The 20,872-nt window shown below is 37.4% G+C and overlaps 1 protein-coding gene across 8 annotated transcripts in view; it reads left to right on the top strand.

Moving 5' to 3' along the window:
* The window catches only part of LOC100259253 (chaperone protein dnaJ 1, mitochondrial), a 45,038-nt gene extending 26,020 nt beyond the window's left edge, over positions 1-19,018 (top strand). For 5 of the 8 annotated variants that reach the window (XM_010666059.3, XM_010666060.3, XM_010666064.3 and 2 more), the window contains 2 exons: positions 4,192-4,281; positions 18,680-19,018. In XM_010666059.3, the coding sequence (XP_010664361.1) occupies positions 4,192-4,281; positions 18,680-18,779 (190 nt within the window). In that variant the 3' untranslated portion in view covers positions 18,780-19,018. Of the gene's footprint in view, positions 1-4,191; positions 4,282-18,643 lie in introns of all 8 variants that reach the window. The other 3 variants (XM_010666061.3, XM_059734625.1, XM_010666062.3) reach the window with 2 other exon arrangements.
* The last annotated feature ends 1,854 nt before the right edge of the window (positions 19,019-20,872 follow it).

Below are 20,872 nucleotides of genomic sequence, written 5' to 3'. Positions count from 1 at the left end.
TTTTAGCCATGGAGGACAAGAGAAGGGTAGATAATAAAATCACAAGGTTCATTCTCACCTCAAGCAGAATATTATTTTAAAGATTTTTTTTTTCTTTATAGCTTTGACTGGGACCTCCTATCAGTGGTATCAGAGCTATACATTATGGCCACCAACAAAGAAAGAATCGAGAATTTAGAAGTGGGTCTTGGGGGGCTTCAAGCTAATTTGAGCAGAATGGTGCTGGGTGTTAATGATAAACTACATCAGCTAGAGAATGCTATCAGTAAAATCTCTGAAGTTTTGAGTACAAGGCAAGAACCAACCTCTAGCAACGTCACAACGGACAATCTTCTTATGGCCGTTCTTGTGAAAACACAGAAGGGGGACGACCAATGTTTTCTCTGATAGGTGGTCCCAGTCAAAGCTATAAAGAAAAAAAAGAAGATCTTTAAAATAATATTCTGCTTGAGGTGAGAATGAACCTTGTGATTTTATTATCTGCCGTCCCCTTGTCCTCCATGTCTAAAATGATTAAATACATAAAGGACTCAACTACTCCACTAAACAAAAGGAGTGAACGGCTAGTGGACAATAAAATAGCCAACAATGGTGGAATTATTCTTTCCACTTATTGACCGATTCCTATGCAAACAAAATAACATAATAACAACTTATTGACCATTGACTGATTCCTATGTTGCAAACAAAATAACATCATAATCTGCCAGCCCATGGTCCCATGCTCAACCCCTGTACCTTGGATTCTTGATAGGCACTCACGTTGATCTTCTTAGCTTATCATTGCCCCCTTCTTTCAGTTGAACCTTGTCCTCAAGGTTCAAGTTAATATACTTGTTGCGCAGCTCCTGGGTATTTTCCCACGTAGCATCTTCTTTTGGAAGCTTTTTCCATTGGACAAGGCTTTCTTCAACAAAACTAGACCCTTTCTTAACCCACCTAGTATCCAAAATAGCTTCAGGTTCCATAATAATCTCACCATCATTAGTTAAGGGCGGCAACTCAGTGCTTGTGACCTTAGTCTCCCCTACCCGCCTTTTAAGCAGTGAAACATGAAAAACAGGGTGAATTCAGGAACCTTCAGGCAACTTGAGTTTGTAAGCCACCTTTCCAACCTTTTCTTCAATTTGGTATGGGCCATAAAAGCGACTGGCCAACTTTTGATACGCCCTCCTATAGACAGTTTGCTGGCAATAAGGATGGAGTTTAAGGAAAACCAAATCCCCCACTTGGAATTCCATGTTCCTTCTTTTTTAATCTGCCACTTGTTTCATTCGATTAACTGCTGCATGTAAATTGATCTTGAGCTGCTGTAAAATGGCATTTCGAGATACAAATGTCTGGTCCACCTCATTCACAGATGATGCTCCAACTTGATAGTTCGAAATACTTGGTTGTGGTCTCCCATAGAGAGCTTGAAAATGGGTCATCCCAATAGAGGAGTGGTATGTAGTGTTGTACCAAAATTCAGCCCATGGAAGAAAAGAACTCCATTTTCGAGGTTGTTGAGAAACAAAATAGCGAAGATATTGCTCGATGCACCTGTTAACTACCTCAGATTGACCGTCGGTTTGGGGATGATAGGCAGAGCTCATGTGCAACTCAGTACCCGACATTTTGAAGAATTCACGCCAAAAGTGACTTATGAAAATGGCATCTCTGTCACTAATAATTGATTTTGGCAAGCCATGAAGCTTGACAATCCCTTCCACAAATTTTTCAGCTACCATTTTTGCCATGTAAGGATGCGACATAGCTAAAAAATGAGTTGATTTACTCAGGCGGTCCACTACCACAAAAATAGTGCTTTTGCCATTAGATGGTGGTAATCCCTCAATAAAACCCATGGTGATGTCGTCCCAAACTTGGCAAGGGATGGGCAATGGTTGAAGAAGACCAGCTGAAGATAAAGTTTCTACTTTATACTTTTGGCAAACAGTGCATGAGGTTACATATTGTTGAATCACCTTATGCATTGATGGCCAATAGAATTGTTGTGCCAATCGCTTGTATGTTCTCAATACCCCAGAATGTCCTCCATATGGTGAGTCATGGAATTTCTGCAATAACTGATTGACAAGTTGGGAATTAAGAGGAATTACTACACGGTTTTTGCAACATACCATACCATTCTGCCACTTGTAGGGTGCTCCAGGATTTGCAGTGGCAAGCTTGCCAATTCGGACCATGTAGGGATGCTCGTTGGCTTCCTTCTTGATTGCATTCCACAAGTTGTTTGAGAGACAAAAAGAGTATTAAGACTGGGGCTGCCTATTAATCTTGACAAAGCATCAGCAACAAAATTCTCTCTTCCCAGTTTGTAAGTGATCTCATAGTCATAGCCCAACAATTTTGATACCCACTTTTGTTGTTCTGGCGTCACTATGCGTTTCTCCAGTAAATACTTGAGGCTGTGTTGGTCAGTTTGGATGTAGAATTTTCGGCCCAACAAGTAAGGCCGCCAAGTCCGAATAGCTTGAACAATGGCAAACATTTCTTTGGCATAGGTAGACCATGATTGCTTAGTGATTCCCAAGGCTCGGCTCATGAATGCTATGGGTCTTCCTTGTTGAGTTAACATTACTCCAATGCCAGCACTTGAAGCATCAGATTCAATGACAAATGGTTCATTAAAATTAGGCATAGCAAGGGTAGGAGTAGAAGTCATTGCTTGCTTCAAAGCCTTGAATGCATCCTCTGCTTCTTCCGTCCATCTAAATTGCCCCTTTTTTAAGAGGTTGGTGAGTGGTCGAGCTATAACTCCATAATTGCGAACGAACTTTCTGTAATAACCTGTAAGACCTAAGAATCCTCGCAATTCAGAAACATTAGTGGGTCTAGGCTAATTAAGCATAGCCTTAATTTTCCCTTGGTCCACCTTGACACCTTGTGGAGTTACAATGTGACCCAAATATTCAACTTCTTGCTGGCCGAAAGCACACTTGCCAAGCTTGATGAAAAATTTGTGATGCCTTAATATTTCAAAAGCCTTTTTAACATGTTCAATATGCATGATCCAATTGGGGCTATAAATTAGAATATCATAAAAAAAAAACTAACACAACTATAGTCTATTTGACGGGAGGAGACTATAGTTGGACTGTTGAAGACTTGATGTTGGTTGCTTCAAAGAAGGTGTTTGTGTTGGTGGTGTGTTAGGATTACCGATGCATTTGTGGGGAAAGGAGTTTCTTAAGAGGCTTACCTATGGTTGTGGAGGAGCTTTTTTCCAACAGCCTATTCAGTAAGTTGGCAAATTTTTGTAGTGTTGTGGGGATGCCATTGCAGGTTTTGAAAAGGAGATTAGCTCTCTTATGAGGGGAATGCAAAAACTAGAATGCTCGGTTAAATATGATAGTTCTCCTCTGACAGTCAAGAGGAAGAGGGAGGAGCAGTGGGGATACAACCCTGATTAAGGTGCCTCAATTGGTCTAGGTTTGGGTTGGCTCCTGGTTTTGGGTGTACCTGCTGGGGCAATCCAGCTTTCTAGGGGTGTAGGGGGGTTGGTTTTGTTGGGGTGGTTGGTATTTGCTGTTCCCTTCTCTTTCTTGCTCGCCTTTTGGTGTTTTTGATGTGCTTTTGTCCAAGCGCTTTTCATATATGCTCTTAATTTACCTATTAAAAAGAAAAAGCTAAGTTACAAAGCAAGGCCTCTTTTAGTTGCTTTAACTGACTTAGTTTGAACGAGGTTGATATTGAGGCAAGCTTGAGGACTTCAATGAAGCTGACCTTGAAAAGGCTAGTTCTTCAGTTTTAGGTACTGACTGTTATGATGGTATCATCTTTTTGAGTGATGCTGTGACAAGGAGATCTGTTTTTCCCTGGGAAAACTACTCCTCTCTTTTCTTAGATGTGGTTATAGGAATTCATCATTTCAGATTAGAGCTATTAGAGCATAACAGAACTGAGCTGCATCTTTTTCCTTGATTTGTTTCTAACCAATCAATTCCCTTCCCTTAGAATTTGCCTAGGTTCTGATTTGACCATTGAATGATATTACCACTATATGCATCATCTAAATGACTACTTTTAGTGACCTGAGAACTGAAGGAATCTGCATGATAATAATGTTCAGTGGCCAAAAGAGAGATTGTGTTATATCTAATTTCACATATACAATACATAGTGAAGCTGGTCTAACAAGTGTATGAATTTTGGTTTATCTCATTCATACTCTATTTTATTTTCTAGGGCAATAAATGAACGCCAACGTGCTATCTTAGAGGAATTTGCAAAGGAAGAAATAGTTCATGACAGCAGCACATCTGGTGAAGGAAATTGGTACTTATTTTGTCCTATTTGTTTCTGCTGATAACATGATGCTTTATTTATTTTTAACTTGTCAGCAAGGATAGTTAACATTAGTCTTTGGATGCGTGGAAGAGATATGGAGTTCTTTTATTTTGTTTAATGCAGAAATCAAAATCAATCTGGTTTCTTTCTTCCCTTTTTGTTTAATGCAGAAATCAAAATTATTAATGTTGCTCTGTGAACATGCCAAAATTTTAAGAAAATGTTCAAGATTTATTGCTTTAGAATGTTCATTCCATTGTAAAATATGTATCAAGGTGTGTGGCCTTTGGGCTACATTTAGATTAGGATTCTGGACCATCCTCAGTGGACATTTTTTTTTTGGACTAAATAAATAGGTGATGCAAAATACAATTAGTTTGGAGAAGTTTATTTTAGTTGGTGGCTGCTACCTTGTATGCCATTGAAGGCCAGGAATCATTTTTGATATACATCCGCAATTGTTACCTAAATAAAGACATTGTTAACTTTATAAGGTGCTATGATTAAGACTAGAAGGTGGTGAAATTTTCTTTTCTTGATGAATCTCACTACAAAGTTTTGGCATCAAAACTTTTCTTCGGTTATGAAACAGTAAATTTGTTCAATCAACTGTACTGAATTCCAAATGTTGAGTCATTGAGCTATTTAGTTCCAATTGATTGTAATGCATTATTTCCATGCTAAGCTTTTTTATTGGGCTAAACTTGTACTACTATGTTGTAATGTCGGTGTTTTAAAAGACTAATGAGACTTATGCTTTGAGGCTCGCCTTTAAGTGAGGCTATGTAAATTAGCTTTGAGGCTATAAACCCAGTATAGAGAAATCAAGGCTCAAGCCTCGCCCAATTGATGCTTACAACCTTGGGGCTTGAGCTTCAAATATTAAAAGGTGTTAATGGGTTTAGGACCTTTATGGGCCTTTGGTACATCCTTTATAAGATGTTTTAAGCCTCAATATTCAATGATTTTAATTGTGCTTTTGTGAGGTTTTGGTATAAATTTATAAGTTTTGTCTTAGGTTTAGAGTAGGGTTAGAGTGTATATAGATAATCATTCAATGACCTTGATATGATTTGTTGATTAACTTAGATCTAACTAATGATAGGTTTTTTTTTTTTTCGTTCTCTCTTCATTTTTGTTTACTTGTTGGTGCCTTTTTTATACATGGTATGGTACACTCTTTTCTTAGGCGTTGTTTATATATATATAGATTTTGCTTATAAGAAAAAAAAAAAAAAACTAAGCCTAAAGCTTTTGTAAAGCAAGGACTTAGTTAGCTACCAATTAATCCTTTAAATGGAAAGGAAAGAAAGAGATTTAAAGGGAAGTTGATGACAAATTGAGGTGGAATGAATCCAAATGTGGGTAGTTTTCAATTAGATCTCTCTATTCTTCCTTATCTAGGAGATATAAAGATCCCATGTTAGGAGTGAGCCATTTCAATGTCGAGGAAGTATTTTAACTTGTCGAGTTCATTAATCTCAAATTATTGCAATAAACACCTTTTCAATGTCTTTATTCCGTGCAAGTCATCTATTGTTATCACTATATCTTCCACATAAACTAATAAAGTTGTAACTCACCTTGAAGCATAATGTTTAACAAACAATGTGTGATCATCCTGACTTTGTTTGTAACGTAAAGCTTTCATTACTCTAGCAACTCTACCAAACCAAGCTCTAGGAGATTGTTTTAAGCCATAAAGTGTCTTTTTCAATTTACACACCTTATTTTTCTCGGACTCAAACCTTAGAGGAACTTTCATATAGATTTCTTCATCAAGATTGCCATGTAAGAAGACATTCTTTTCGTCAAACTGCTGCAAACTCCATCCACGATTAGCTGTTAAAGTCAATAGGATTCTTACAATATTCATTTTTGCAACAAGAGCAAATGTTTCAAGATATCTTATTCCATAGGTTTGAGTATACCCCTTAGCCACTAAACTTGCCTTATATCGTTCAAGTAATCCAACTGCCTTGTATTTCACAATGAAGACCCATTTACATCCCACTAGCTTTTTTCCTTGAGGCAGTTCCATCAAGTCCCATGTTTTGTTTTGCTTAAGTGCATCCATCTCATTTTTCATAGCTTCTTTTCACTTTTTAATTCTCAATGCTTTAGAGACAATTTTTGGGATAGTAGTAGTGTTGAGTTAGATAAGAAAACTTTTTATGATCATTAAATATCTCCTCAAATGAGACAATAGATAAGCAAGTCATTTGATTCTAAAAAGGCATGGGTAGCTGATTTTTGGAAGCAACCTGGGGAATGAGGAAATTGGAATTTCCTTTTCATTAGGGACCTGAATGATTTGGAGGTGGGTGTCATGGAATGGTTCTTTTTTGAACTTTAGGGGCAAATGGTGAGGAGAGATGAAATAGAGTAGTTTGAAAGGGAGATAGCAAGGGGGTTTTCTTTGTAAGAGAACTTTATTCTTTGTTGGAGACAGATGGTACCATCCCTTTCCTTTTAAAGATAATTTGGAATTCATGGATTCCTTTGAAGATGAGTTTCTTCACTTGGGAGGCTTGCTGGGGAAAAGTTTCGACTTTGGATCAACTTCAAAGAAGAGAGTGGAAGTTGGCCAATAGGTGTGCTTTGTATAAAGAAGAGTTAAAATCCATTGGTCATATCCTCCTCCATTGTGAAAAGTGAGACTTTTATGGCAGTTGGTGTTCTCATTTTTTGGTATTCGGTGAGTTATATTTGAGTTGGTTAAGAAGATTGTCCTAGGGTGGCATGGTTATTTGGTAGATAAAAGACGTATTAAGGCTTGGAGAGCTACTCCTTCTTGTATTTTCATAGACTATTTGGAAGGAAAGAAATAAGAGATACTTTGATTGTGAAGAATTGTCATATAAGCGACTAAAAAATATTTTCCTTAACAATTTCTTTGTGTGGGTTAGGGTGTATATAGATGGAGGATACTCACATGTGGTTGATTTCATAGATTGGTTGGGTTTTGGATGAGGCAGAGTGTATTTTTTTGTACCTTTTTTTTTTGCTTGTTTTTCCTTGTATACGACTTGTGTACTCTTATGTGCTTTTTGCCTTTCTTAATATAATCTCTTAAAAAAAAAAAAGATATGCAAGCCATTGTGTACACCTCTTAACACCCTTTCTATTGCAATAGGGAGATCATAATCATCATCAATTGGCACATTAGTTTCATAATCTTCTGAATTAGGAGTTACCTCAACATTATCAGCATCGGAGATTGGTTCTAAATTATGACCCTGCATTGGTTGAATAAGGGATTCCTTTCTCCTTGAATATACTTGCAATGGGCAAGTAGCACTCTTAATTTGTTTATCCTTTGCCACCGGATTAGGAGTATTTGGATATAACTCATTTTCTAAAAGGAACAAAAACACTTGAGGAAGAAGAAGATGGAGGGTTTTGATTTTGTGAGGATGGGAAGGATGAAAGATCAAGCAAAAAAAAATCTCTATTCTTATCTTCCATAAATGATGTTTTCTTTTGAAGATAAGATTGGGAAAGTAATTTCCAGTTTCAACGAATGTTACATCTACAAAGACAAAGAACTGTTTTATTGGAGGATGATAACACTCGTATCTTTCTTGTGTAGATCAAGTTTCCCATGGTAGTTCGAGTGAATACGGACAAAAGATACACACCCAAAGAACCTTGGCACCAGGTGATTTGTTGTTTTGAAGTCAAGGAAAAATTTTGAAAATAGTTGCATGGGACTATTATAATCAAGAACTCAAATAGGTAGCCTATTAATCAAATGTGTAGTGGTTAAGATAGCTTCTCCTTAATAATTTTTTGGAAAAGAAAAGCTTAGGAAACAGCTAGAAGATGATCATTTTTCCGTTCTGCCACACCATTTTGTTGTACTCATTTTTCTTTGAAGGATTAAGATACTCCCTAGCATTGTTAAACCGAACTCTTTTTATCTCAACCCCAAATTGATTTTTCACCATGTGGAAAAAATTTTGAAAGGTGGAACTAACATATGATTCTTGTTTTAAGAGAAAAACCTATGACACTTGAGTACAATCTTCAATAAAGGAGACAAACCAACGAGTCCTAGAAATATTATTGAAGAATTTCTGAATTCCTTCTTATTGATACTTGTTCGGTACACACCATACACATATAAGTAAATATCAATCTAGCTTGATTCTCTCCTAAAATTAGGAAACTGAATCCTAAGGAAATATCCTAAATGATCTCTCATTTTTTATTCCTAAAATACTTTCCTAAATTAAAACCCTAACTTTGAATGCCAAATTTCAACACTCCCCCTCAAGCTGGAGAATATATATCATATAATCCCAACTTGCAAGTTAAGTCTTCGAAGTTAGGCCTAAGTAAAGCTTTGGTGAGGATGTCTGCGGTTTGGTGCTTGGTAGGAACATAGTTCAATTTAACTGTCTCACTAGTCACCTTCTCTGTGATGAAGTGTCTATCAATCTCAATGTGCTTGATCTTGTCATGATGCACGGAGTTCTTTGCTATGCTTATAACTGCCTGATTGTCACACATCATCAGAATCGGAGATGAATTCGTTTGTCCCAGTTCACTAAGAACCCTTTTTATCCAAATCCCTTCACAGATTCCCTGTGCTAGTGCTCTATACTCAGCTTCTGCACTACTTCTGGCTACAACTGATTGCTTCTTACTCCTCCAGGTAACAAGATTTTCCCAGACAAAAGAACAGTATCCAGAAGTGGACCGCCTGTCAATGATGTTTCCTGCCCAATCCGCATTTGAGTATACTTCAGTGTCACGATTCTCTGTCTTTCTGAAGAATAAACCTTTCCTTGGTGTCATTTTTAAATATCTAAGAATCCTGTAGATTGTTTCCATGTGTTCCTCAGTGGGGTTGTGCATGAACTGACTTACAACACTCACTGCAAAGCCAACATCTGGCCGAGTGTGTGAGAGATAAATCAAGTGCTCGACGAGTCGCTGATATCTCCCCCTGTCTACCGATGTACTCTCTTTCTCGATACCAAGTTTCCTCTGACTATCTATAGGAGTATCAATTGGTTTGCATCCAAGCATACCGGTCTTCTTAAGAAGATCGAGTATGTATTTTCTTTGAGAGACTACAATTCCCTTCCTTGATCTAGCCACTTCCATACCAAGGAAATATTTCAAATTTCCAAGGTCTTTAACTTCAAATTCTTCTGACAAATACTTCTTCAAATTCTGTAATTCCTCCATATCATTCCCAGATAGAATAATATCATCGGCATAGACTATCAATATGGTCATTTTCCCGGCATGAGACTTCTTGACAAATAGAGTATGATCAGCCTGACCTTGTTTGTAGCCTAGCATTAAGACTGCTTTTGTGAATCTATCAAACCAGACTCGGGGAGATTGTTTAAGGCCGTATAAGGATTTTTGGAGTTTGCAAACCTGATTTTTTGCCATACTTCCTTCGAAACCAGGTGGTATTTCCATGTAGACTTCCTTTTCTAGGTCACCATTTAGAAACGTTTTTTTTATGTCTAGTTGTTGCAAGCACCAATCTTGATTGACAGCCAATGAGAGAAGAATCCTAATAGTGTTCAGTTTTGCAACAGGAGCAAAAGTCTCCTGATAGTCTATCCTGTAGGATTGTGTAAACCCTCTAGCTACCAAACGAGCCTTGAATCTCTCGACTGATCCATCTGCTTTGTATTTTATGGTGAAAATCCACTTGCACCCCACGGGCCTCTTCCCAACCGGCAAATCTGTGATAGTCCATGTCCTATTCTTCTCAAGTGCATCAATCTCATCTTGTACTGCCTTCTTCCATTCTGAAATTTTGAATGCCTCTTGTATTGTGTTGGGAACCTGAGTATCATCAAGAGAAGTAGCAAATGCTCTGTAAGATGGTGATAGCCCTTCATATGTAACATAATTCCCAATTGGATGATCTGTACATCTCCTAACACCCTTCCTCAATGCAATCGGCAGAGTAGAATCATCAATGCTGGGAATTAACACCTCTCCAACCCTATCCTCACCTATGTTCTCTTCAGGTAGACTTGAAATGGAGTCAATATATTGGCCACATATTGGCTGTGATCCGTGCTCTAATTCCTGTCTTTTCCTCCTCCTGATGTAAACTTGTAAGTTCTCATTAGCAAGTTGTGGGGCTATAGGTTGAATAGGCATGGGAGACTGGATGGTCATGGGAGAAGGAACATTTGTGGGCTGGGCTGGCTGGACTGATGACGGCATGGGTGTGGACAACTCAGTGGGCGCAGATTGGAAAGGATTTGGTGACTCTGAGTGAGAAAAAAGTACAGCCTTAAGAAGAGACTCCCAAACTTGATGTTCATTCGTGCTCTCCCCCTGAACATGAGATTTGGGATAGAAGAAGACATGTTCAAAGAAAGAGACGTCCATGGTGGTGTAAAATCTTTTATTGGTTGGAGAATAGCATTTGTACCCTTTTTGGGTTGGAGAATACCCTAGGAAAATGCACTTATTGGCTCGAGGAGCAAATTTGCTACGATTTTGAGGATACACATGAACGAATGCCATGCAACCAAATACTTTGAGTGGTAAATCAGAAGAGGCTGCACGGGTGTGAGGGAATTTTTTTAAGAGAAGTTGACGTGGGGATTGAAAGGTAAGCACTCTTGATGGCATACGGTTAATCAAATAGGTAGCTGTGAGAATGACTTCCCCCCAGAAATAGTTTGGAACATTAGAGGAAAACATAAGGCACCGGGCAACCTCCAAGAGATGTCTATTTTTGCGTTCAGCCACCCCATTTTGTTGTGGGGTGTCAACGCAAGAACTTATGTGGATAATGCCGTGATTTTGAAGATAAGTACTGAGACTACTAGTAAAATATTCCTTTGCATTATCTGACTTGAGGACTTGAATTTTGGAATTGAATTGATTTTGAACCATAAGATTGAAGGTTTGAAAAATGTGTCCAACCTCTGACTTTTCTTTCATAAGGAAAACTCATGTTACCCGTGTATGATCATCAACGAATGTCACAAACCATCGAGTGCCAGAAATATTTTTTATCTGTGAGGGACCCCACACATCACTATGTATTAAAGAGAAAACAGTCGAAGGTTTGTATGGGATTTGAGGATATAATGTTCGAGTATGCTTTGCAAACTGACAAATTTCACAGTGATAAGATGCTGGATTTTTGTTGATAAATAATTTGGGAAACAATTTTGTAAGGTAAACAAAGCTAGGATGACCAAGGCGATAGTGTAACATTATAATCTCACTATCTTTATTGACCTTAGAATTTGACACAAAATTGAAAGACTCTAACATACTCTGAGACTGTACGCAACTTGCTTGAGAGACTTGGTTTGGGAAGAGGCCACATGAGAGGAGGTAGAGCCCGAAACACAGTTCAACACTGCCAATCATTTTCCCCAATTTCAAGTCCTGAAAAACACACGAGTTTGGATAAAATTTAGTAACACATTGGAGATCACGGGCCAATTTGCTAATGGACAAAAGATTACAATCCAAGTTTGGAACATGAAGGACAGAGTCAAGATACAAGTCTTTAGTAAGTTTTATGGAACCTGTCCTGACAATTTTTGACTTGGAACCATCAGCAATATGGACGGATGAATGACCATTACTTGGCTTGTAATTTTGAAGAATGGCAGCATCTCTTGTCATGTGATTAGAAGCACTTGTGTCCACTATCCACGACTTCATTCCTCCTCGATTAGTAGTGAAGGCTATCCCGGTAGTACTGCCACTGCCAACTTGGCTTAATAGTTTCTGTAGCATCTCCATCTGCTCTTTGTTGAATGGACTCGGCTCGGGAACAGATGTGCTGCTCTTAGAGTTGGCAGCCACGTGTGCTCTGCCATCTCTGTCAGACCGTGGCTTTGGTTTCCAATCAGCCGGTTTGCCATGAAGCTTCCAGCAAGCCTCCTTATAATGGCCTAGTTTCTTACAATAATCACACCAAGGCCTATCCCGTTTCTGACGATCTCCACCACTACTATTAAATGACTGAGCAGCAAGGGCAGAGGCATCCAATGTTGGGGCAGGTTGCTCTTTGGATCCCATCATCACTTTCTTTCTACTTTCTTCACGCCTAACCTCTGAAAAAGCCTCCCTGAGACTTGGCAGGGGTTTAATGCCCATGATTCGGCCTCTAACATCATCCAATTCCCTGTTTAGTCCTAGGAAAAACTTGAACAGTCTCTTTTATTCCACAATTTTCCTGTATGTTGCTGCATCATCCGAACATTTCCATGAGTGAGTCTCAAATAAGTCAAGTTGCTGCCAATACCTTGTGAGTGTGTTGTAATACTGAGTAACTAACTACTCTCCTTGGTGAAAGTCATGTAGGGTTGATTCAACCTGAAAAAGTTTTGAAGTATTTTCAGAACTTGAGTAAGTTTCTTTGGCTGCATCCCAGATGTCTTTTGCAGTCTTAAACAGCAAAAAATTTTCACTTATGTCATTGTTCATGGAATTGATAAGCCATGACATGATCATGCTGTTTTCAATCTTCCACTTCCTGAAACCCGGTTCTGCAGTTTCTGGCATGTCTGCTTCTCCAGTGAGGTACTCATCCTTTCCTTTACCGCAAATGAACAGTAACACAGATTGTGACCACTGTAAATAGTTATGGCCATTTAATTTGTGTCCTGTGATGAGAATAGGAGAGAAATCACTGCCACCAAGGTTTGGAATTTCAGAACTGCCCCCTGATTCTGGTGCCGTGACGCTGGATACTTGTGATGATGCCATTCCGTATTTTGTCATGGAGATGAGGAAGACAGCCGAATATGGTTAGAGAGAGAAAATCAGAGATACCGGCCTAATGGAAAAGAAAAACAACCGTGGCACTACCGGAAAGGTAGAAGAACACTTCCCAAGGCACGTGCAGGGATTGGGGTTGAGAAAAAAATAGCCGGAGGACGCCGGAAAACTATTTGGAGGGCCCGCGGAGGTAAAAGAACCCCAAAAGAGGCACGTGCAGGGCTCGGATGGCAGAACAGGTATGAAGGGTGGCTAGTCGGTGTCAGGCGAGGCTGGAAGAGGAAGCGCGTCGCCGGAAAGTGGCTCATGCGCCCTCACGCGCTGGCGCGTGAGATGCAGTCGCCGGCCGGAAAAACGCGCGTGGCCGGCGCGTGGGTGGTTTTCTGGCTCCGGTGCTTTGGGAAAAATTGGAGATCTCCTCCAGGCGCTCCTTGCGGTGTGGGAAAAAGACGTAGCCGGAAAAGTTCGCAGGGAAAAGTCGCCGGTGGTGAATGTTTTCTGACGACGATTCGACCGACCGAAAAATGTTTTCTCCCTTGGCTCTGAGAACAGGGACTGATGGCCGGAATGAGAGATGGCCAGAGAGAGAGATGGTCGGATTGAGAGATGGCCAGAGAGACTTGGCCGGAATGAATGATGGCCTGAATAAGAGGCGGCCAGAAGGGATTAGGGTTTCAGAAAACTGGCTTTGATACCATGAAGAATTTCTGAATTCCTTCTTATTGATACTTGTTCGGTACACACCATACACATATATATACACAAAATGACTGAATAAGTAAATATCAATCTAGCTTGATTCTCTCCTAAAATTAGGAAACTGAATCCTAAGGAAATATCCTAAATGATCTCTCCTTTTTTATTCCTAAAATACTTTCCTAAATTAAAACCCTAACTTTGAATGCCAAATTTCAACAATTATGAACTGTCGAAGGTCCCCTAACATCACTATGAATAAGATTAAAAGGTATTGAAGCTCTTGTATTACATATTGGAAAAAAACACACTTATGTTTAGCAAGCTCACAAACATCACAATGAAATTGACTCAAATCAACTCCTTTAAACAGACCAAGAAACATAATTTTAAGAATACTAAAAGAAGGATGACTAAGATGGAAGTGATATAACCGTGTTATATTTTTATTTGAAAGAGAAGACTCAAAAAGTAGACATCATAATAGGATCCTTAGTGTTATTTTGGCCAATAGGTTTGTCAAAAAAAGTAGAACCCATTTCTTTTCCTAGCAAATCTAATCATTGTTCCCATGCTTTGTTATGAAATTTACAAAGTGTAGAAGAAAAGGCCATCATATAGTTCAAATCATTTGTAAGATTGTGAATTGAAACTAGATTAGTGGACAATTTTGGCACATGCAAAACATTTTTAAAAATAAAGTTATGATTTATAACTACATTCCCTTGACCAACAACTGTAACCAATGTTCCATCAACAATAGCAATTTTCTTATTACTAAGACAAAGACTATAAGAGACAAACCCATGAGAAGATTGGGTCATATGATTCATAGCCCCAGAATCTATTACCTAAGTTCCTTTTGAGATCGACACATTAAGTGCATGGGGCTAAGAATTACCTGAAAAAGACAAGGAACAAGTACTTGCACCACCTGTAAGTCTCTCTAATTTCCCCAAGAAATATCTCAGCTTCTCAATCTCTTCTCTATTGGACTCAAATTACCCTTTAGAGAATTCTCCTTCTCCTCCTAATTGTGTTGAGGTCAAATGTGCTTGTCCTTGCCCTCCTCCTTGATTACTCTTTGCTATCCAAGAAGTATTTTGAGTATTTGAGGATTTACCATGTAGTTTCCAACACCTCTTCTTGTTGTGTTGTGGCTTCTTACAATAGGTACACTATAGAGAGTCTTTATTACTTGCTTTTGATCCTTTTGATAGCCCATTATTTCCTCCTACTCCACTAAAATAGGCATTTAACTACTATTGGTTTGATTTCATAGCTTTGAGATTTGCATCTTTTGTAACCAAGATTGAACCATCTGTCGATTAAGGCTCTATCATAACTCCTCTTTGTCCTTCTTCTTCACGAATTATGGCAATTGTTTCATTGAGTGAAGGAACTTCTTCCTTTCTTAACACTTGCACTTGAATAGGATCGAACTCAATGTTCAATCCGACTACAAAGGTGTAAATCTTATCTTTTTCCATAATACATTTAAAAAGGACTACATCATTGTTAGACTTCATCTCAATACACTGATAATGGGTAAGATTTTGCTAACTTTGGATTTTTGTTTCATGAGATATACTCAAGTAAATGAAATGCAGATATTAACAAATAAGACATACCAACTTACTTAGGAAATGCTATGAACTTTTAGTAGGTCCCCAAACATCCATATAGATCAAGCTAAATGAGACAAAAAATTTCTTGTTACTTAGAGACACTTGGTGATATTTAGCATACTCAAGAACATCACAATAGAAGTTTTGAACATTTAGTTTTTCAAACATATAAAAAAAACTTTTTTTTCAGCAATAAAAAATGTGGATGACCAAGAAAAAAATGGGATAACCAAATGATCGTGATTTTCTATTGTTGCAAAATACGATAACCTAAGTGCATGATAACCCTGGTTAAGAAAAACTAGAGGAAGGATTATCACGACTTTATTCTATTTTGGGTATCGTTCTCAGGGACTAAGTTTTGGAATTTGATAGTTCTAATCTAGTGTGATTACTTTATCCAAATCTAAGGTGAAACCATGAATGTAATGATTTTGGTAAATTGAATTGATCAAAGAAAACTAATTAAGAAGGAAAACAACAATTAATTTTTAATTCAAATGATTCGAGTGTAGGGGCTTCACAATCCAATTTCGGGAATGGAGCTATGAGTGAACAAGGGTTTTCAGTTTATGGTGATCTTAGGGTTTTTGGGACACATGGACACTTGCAATCAATCTGAGTTCTATAACTCAAAATTTCATTTGAAACTTGGTTCTTCCTTTTTAATCTTGATTCATAAATACCATCGAATGAATGAAATCCCATTAAGGTTCAAGTCTTAACCTTGTCCTTACTCTTGTAGATTTGTCTTAGGATAGATAATGAATTGAGATAACTAGTGATTAAGTGATACCAAGGATCACTAGTACCTAGTAAAGTGCTACCATATCATCTCCTAATCCAAGCTAACATAGTAAGTTTCTCATTCTCATCAATTTTTGCCTTTACTCAAATTCATTGCGGTTTCCATTTCCCATTGTTCCTCTTTTACTCTAGCCTTGGACCTTTATGCTTCATCCTCAGCATGGCTATTTAACCCCTGATGGATGTGTTTTCACATAAACAAGCTGTAGGAAACCAAATCAACATGTGTTGAATTAGAAAGTAATCAAAATCAATGTTAACACTAAAAAATAACCAACCTATTGTTTTCTTAAAAAAAAATTCAAGTCTTCAAAACTCGAAACTCTAAATCTTGGTAATTTGTAATTTTGTGTATGTTTTCCTTCATTTTGTACTAAACTTGTGCTCTTTGGAACAAAAACTAGATATGTGAGTCAAGGGTCTTTTGTTGGTTATGGAAATTCTGAACTTGTCTTCATTAATTGCTGATGTGCTAGTCCAGACCTACAAGATGGAGAATATGAATGAAATTTTATAGTTTGGTTAACTTGTAACATATCTTGTTACATCTTATTCATGGAAATTGGAAATGAGTGAAATTCAATGAAATCAAAGAAATGGAATGTTATCTTTGCAATATATAAGCTTCACATTGCTTAGACAATTCTTATCACCTAGGGTTTACATCTTGCAAATGCAGGATCTTAGTGTTGGTGTTGTATTATGAGAAGTCCTCGTGGACTAATCATTGCATGTCATATAGTCAACTTGTGACATAGCTAATTATAGAGTGCACATCTTAGGACGACTAACATGACACCTGGTGCACCTTGTGTATGATGCATTGTTAGGTCCTTATTCTCACATATGCTCATTCTGCCTATGTCTTTGCCCATGTCATAGTGCTATAACATTCAGATAACAACACTTATTTTCAAGAAAATACTCAAATCATCCCAGTTCCTATGGAACATGATACCTGCCCGTGGTAGATTTTGAATCGATCTTTCTTTATGTGCACTGAAGAAGGATGGTTGTTTCACAACTCAATGACCTCCTATACCCCCTTGTAGGTGTCACCTTTGACATAATGCCTTGATTTGAATACGTTTGCTCAAGTTGAGAGAGCAGGGCTTAGGCGGTTTAAAATGAAGTTGTTGCCTCTCTATTATGGTGGAGTTTGGCCTTCCTACTGCTGAGAACTTGGATTGTATAGTAAGATGGCTCCAAGAGAGCTGATTTCAGTATATCTGAGGCACTTATGACATGCCCAACTTCAGATTGTTGTTAAAACCTTAGAAAAAAATTTGCCGTTCCTGGTGAGCAAACCACCTACCACCAAGCACTTTGGGACTGAAAGGTTGAGTTAAAAATGTGTTGAAGTGCTATTGACATCCCTGCCTGAAGTGGTAATGACATCAGTTCATTTCAGCTGGATTGAGAGGGAAGGAGGACTATCATCTCTTTATGACATATGTCATCTCTGGAGACTTCTATATCATCATGGGATTATTAATGTGGGTATTACTGATTTGGAGTTATCTAAAAGTGATCCATTTCCTGTTAAAGAAAAAGAAAAGAAGAGAAATTTCTGCGCTCCTAAAATTCTCTCCTTGATTTTACTGTCACTCTCTTTGACCCTTCTTGTCTCTTACTTTGCTGCACTTTCGCTTCTATCTCTTGATGCCTTACTGTTCCATATCATAAGTCTTTTTCAAAACTAATAATCCAATATGGTAAAATATTGATTTTATCATTAGATTGTTGGAAGTGCAAGTTTAGTGGCAATCCATAAGCCTTTGATGCTTTAGTTTTGACCATATTGTTTAGAAGCATAATAAGGAATGACTTGTTAGCTTTACTCTATTGAGAATGGTTGCTTAATTTAATTAGATAAATTTGAAGCTTAGGGTTGATGGTCCAACTTTTTTATTATTTTTATTTTTATTTATTTTCTCAGTTTCTTATATTTTCTTCCCTGCTTACTGGCCCTGTTTTCTTGCACTTGCTTCTGGAGATTTTTTTTTTCTTCCTAAAAAGAACCCCATGTGACGAGTCAGGAGTTTGGATGGTTGGTTATCATTTTTGTTTCTTATATCATGACCTTCCATAGCTACCAGCTGTATTTGAATCTGTGCATGAATAATGAATTGACACAATTAAGTCCTTTGAGAAGGCCAGGCTTTTAGGAAAACTAGTAGTATATTATGTTGTGGGTTTTATCTTGTGGATTTGATCTGACCAACATTGTTTGTGCTTCTGATGTTTGTTTCTGTTTTCATGTAGTGATGTTCATTCAGCATCATTTCTCATCCTGAACTGATTTTAAAATTATAGGTTATCCTGTAGTGTTGTGAACCATTTCACTAGTATTGCCATGAAACAATTAAGCTTGTGTTATACAATTTAAGATGCAACAATTGGATAAATTTTTCATTGGATATCATTCTTTCCTTTTAGTCCAGTCTTCTTTATGTAATGGAGATTCTGGAAATGGGTAACAGGCTTTATCAGCAGCTATCTACTGGTTGAACTTACAGGTGGCAGCAAATTTTTGAACGTGGAACGGGTCCTAGGTTTATGCTTGAAATGTCTCTGTTCATATTGGTTCTTCTGTTGCTGAGTAAAACCATGGGCTGAGGACCTACCTGGTGGCTTTAAGGGATGGATAGCGAGCGCTGCCATCTTTATCCTTTGCAGGAATTCTGTGTTGATGGAAGGTATCTCTTGCCATCAGCAATTGCACTTAGCAGTGATTTAACCCCTAGCTCAGAGCTGCTTCACCTTTTGGGTTTAATAATTGTCCATTGTACGTTCAACATGCATAATTTTTGTATACAACTGGTTCTTTTCATTAATAAAAATGTTACTTGTTCAAATTTTGTCCCTTTCTTCCCAAATCTTGCATACTGGACTCTTCTACCTAGTTTTTGGTTCTAAAATTTCAAAGTGAAGCATAAATTCAGAATGGAGCATCTCTACTCTGCAGTATGAATTTAGGAATCCAAGTCATTTCTGATTATGATGAACAGATCATGGGGAAAACCTACAGATGGCATTATTATGACTGAATAGATTAGTTCAAAGTCCCGCCAATCATGCCGTGGGTGTTTCAGAGAACGCCGGGCCGCATATGTTGAATTTTATGCTCTACACGTCACTACCTGATATTGGTAGTTAATACATAGCAGAATCAAATTTCTACTCGATGGCAAATGATAGGTTAGATCTGGAGCTCGTTCTTATCATAAGTTTATGATTAGACTTCAAACTCGTGTGCCTTTTGTATTGTGTGTAGTGGAAGTTGTGTCAGATTTGAAATTGATGACAAAATCAGTGGATTAGTGACCCCGTACTCCTGGACTACAGAAATCCTACTGGCGACCCTTTCAGTATCATATGCAGCGAAATGATGGGGAAACTCAAATTAAGCTTCAGTAGTATGGGGAAATGAGTCCTGGATAAGGTTCTGAAACGCTCATTGGCTCTTTCGCATGATGTTCGCTGCATGGCATAAATGATGGACGCTTTGTTGAGATATAGTCGGTTGGTTCTCTTTACCAAAGATACGAGACACGGTAATCACATTACGACTAGGACGGATGAGTGGTAGGTGGAAAAGTGGAAAAGTGGAAATGGAAAGAGAATGAAAGTGAATCGCATTGTCATGTACAAAAGAATGAATCAAAATTATTGTAAAAGTGAGATTTGATTTATCTACTGGTCCTTTTTTTTTTCATTGGCAGATTTGGTTTACCTACTAACGAAATTTTTATTCTAATTCTCTTATTCTCATTGTAAACAACAATCTGGATCCATTAATAAAGAAGAATGAAATTCTTCCATTCTTATTCTCTATTCCAAAGTAACCTTAGAGGATTTATCTACTGTTTTTTTATTCATAGGCAGATTTGGTTTATATACTAATGAAATTTTTATTCTAATTTTCATCGTAATAAATAGTCTGGATACATTAATAGAGGAGAATGAAATTGTTTCGTTTTTATTTTCTATTCCAAACTAACCTTAGAGATGACAGCTCGAAATTTTGTTAAAGTTGTTCCACCCAATCCATGTCAAGTGTTGTTTGGGTTGGAATTAAGATGGGGAAGATTTGATATAAATAACAATCCAAAAATAGGATTAATTTCACTTACATTTTTTAAAGTTCGATACAAATGCAAGAACTATTGTTGATTTGAAATTTTGTCAATTAATACCCATACAAATTTATTTTATTTATAAAATTTCCTTTTGAGAGAAATTTGAAGTAAAAAAGTCTTCGATTTATGTTTTCAAGTGTGTTATAATGTATTTTATTCTTTAAAAAATAAATTTTAAATATCTATCATAATTATTGCATATATAATTTGGTATCATTATTATGCGTCTTTTTTTATGTCTCATTCATTTGTCTTTTTTTATGTCCCATTCATTTGAGTCATTTCCATCCCACTCGTTTGTATATTGAATCCATATATTTGTAATCTTATTCATTGGCTTATATTTCATCGATCAAAATTGAAAGCTTGATAGATATGAAATCGATATTTTAGTATTTTCTAATTTTTTTACCTTAGTATTTTATGATATAATTTAAAATTTTATATTTTAAAATAACTGTTTTATTTATTAGAAAACTTGAACAACTGAATTTCGAGCGAGTTGACTATGTGAGTTGGGAGGCTTCACCAATTAAAGTCCTAGCCTGTGAGCGCGGCTCGCGTCTCATT

The sequence above is a fragment of the Vitis vinifera genome, chromosome 18 (genome assembly GCF_030704535.1).
Source record: "Vitis vinifera cultivar Pinot Noir 40024 chromosome 18, ASM3070453v1".
In the NCBI taxonomy this organism is placed as follows: domain Eukaryota; kingdom Viridiplantae; phylum Streptophyta; class Magnoliopsida; order Vitales; family Vitaceae; genus Vitis; species Vitis vinifera.
The sequence above is the reverse complement of the archived record's forward strand: the minus strand, read 5'-3'. Positions and strand labels throughout refer to the sequence as shown.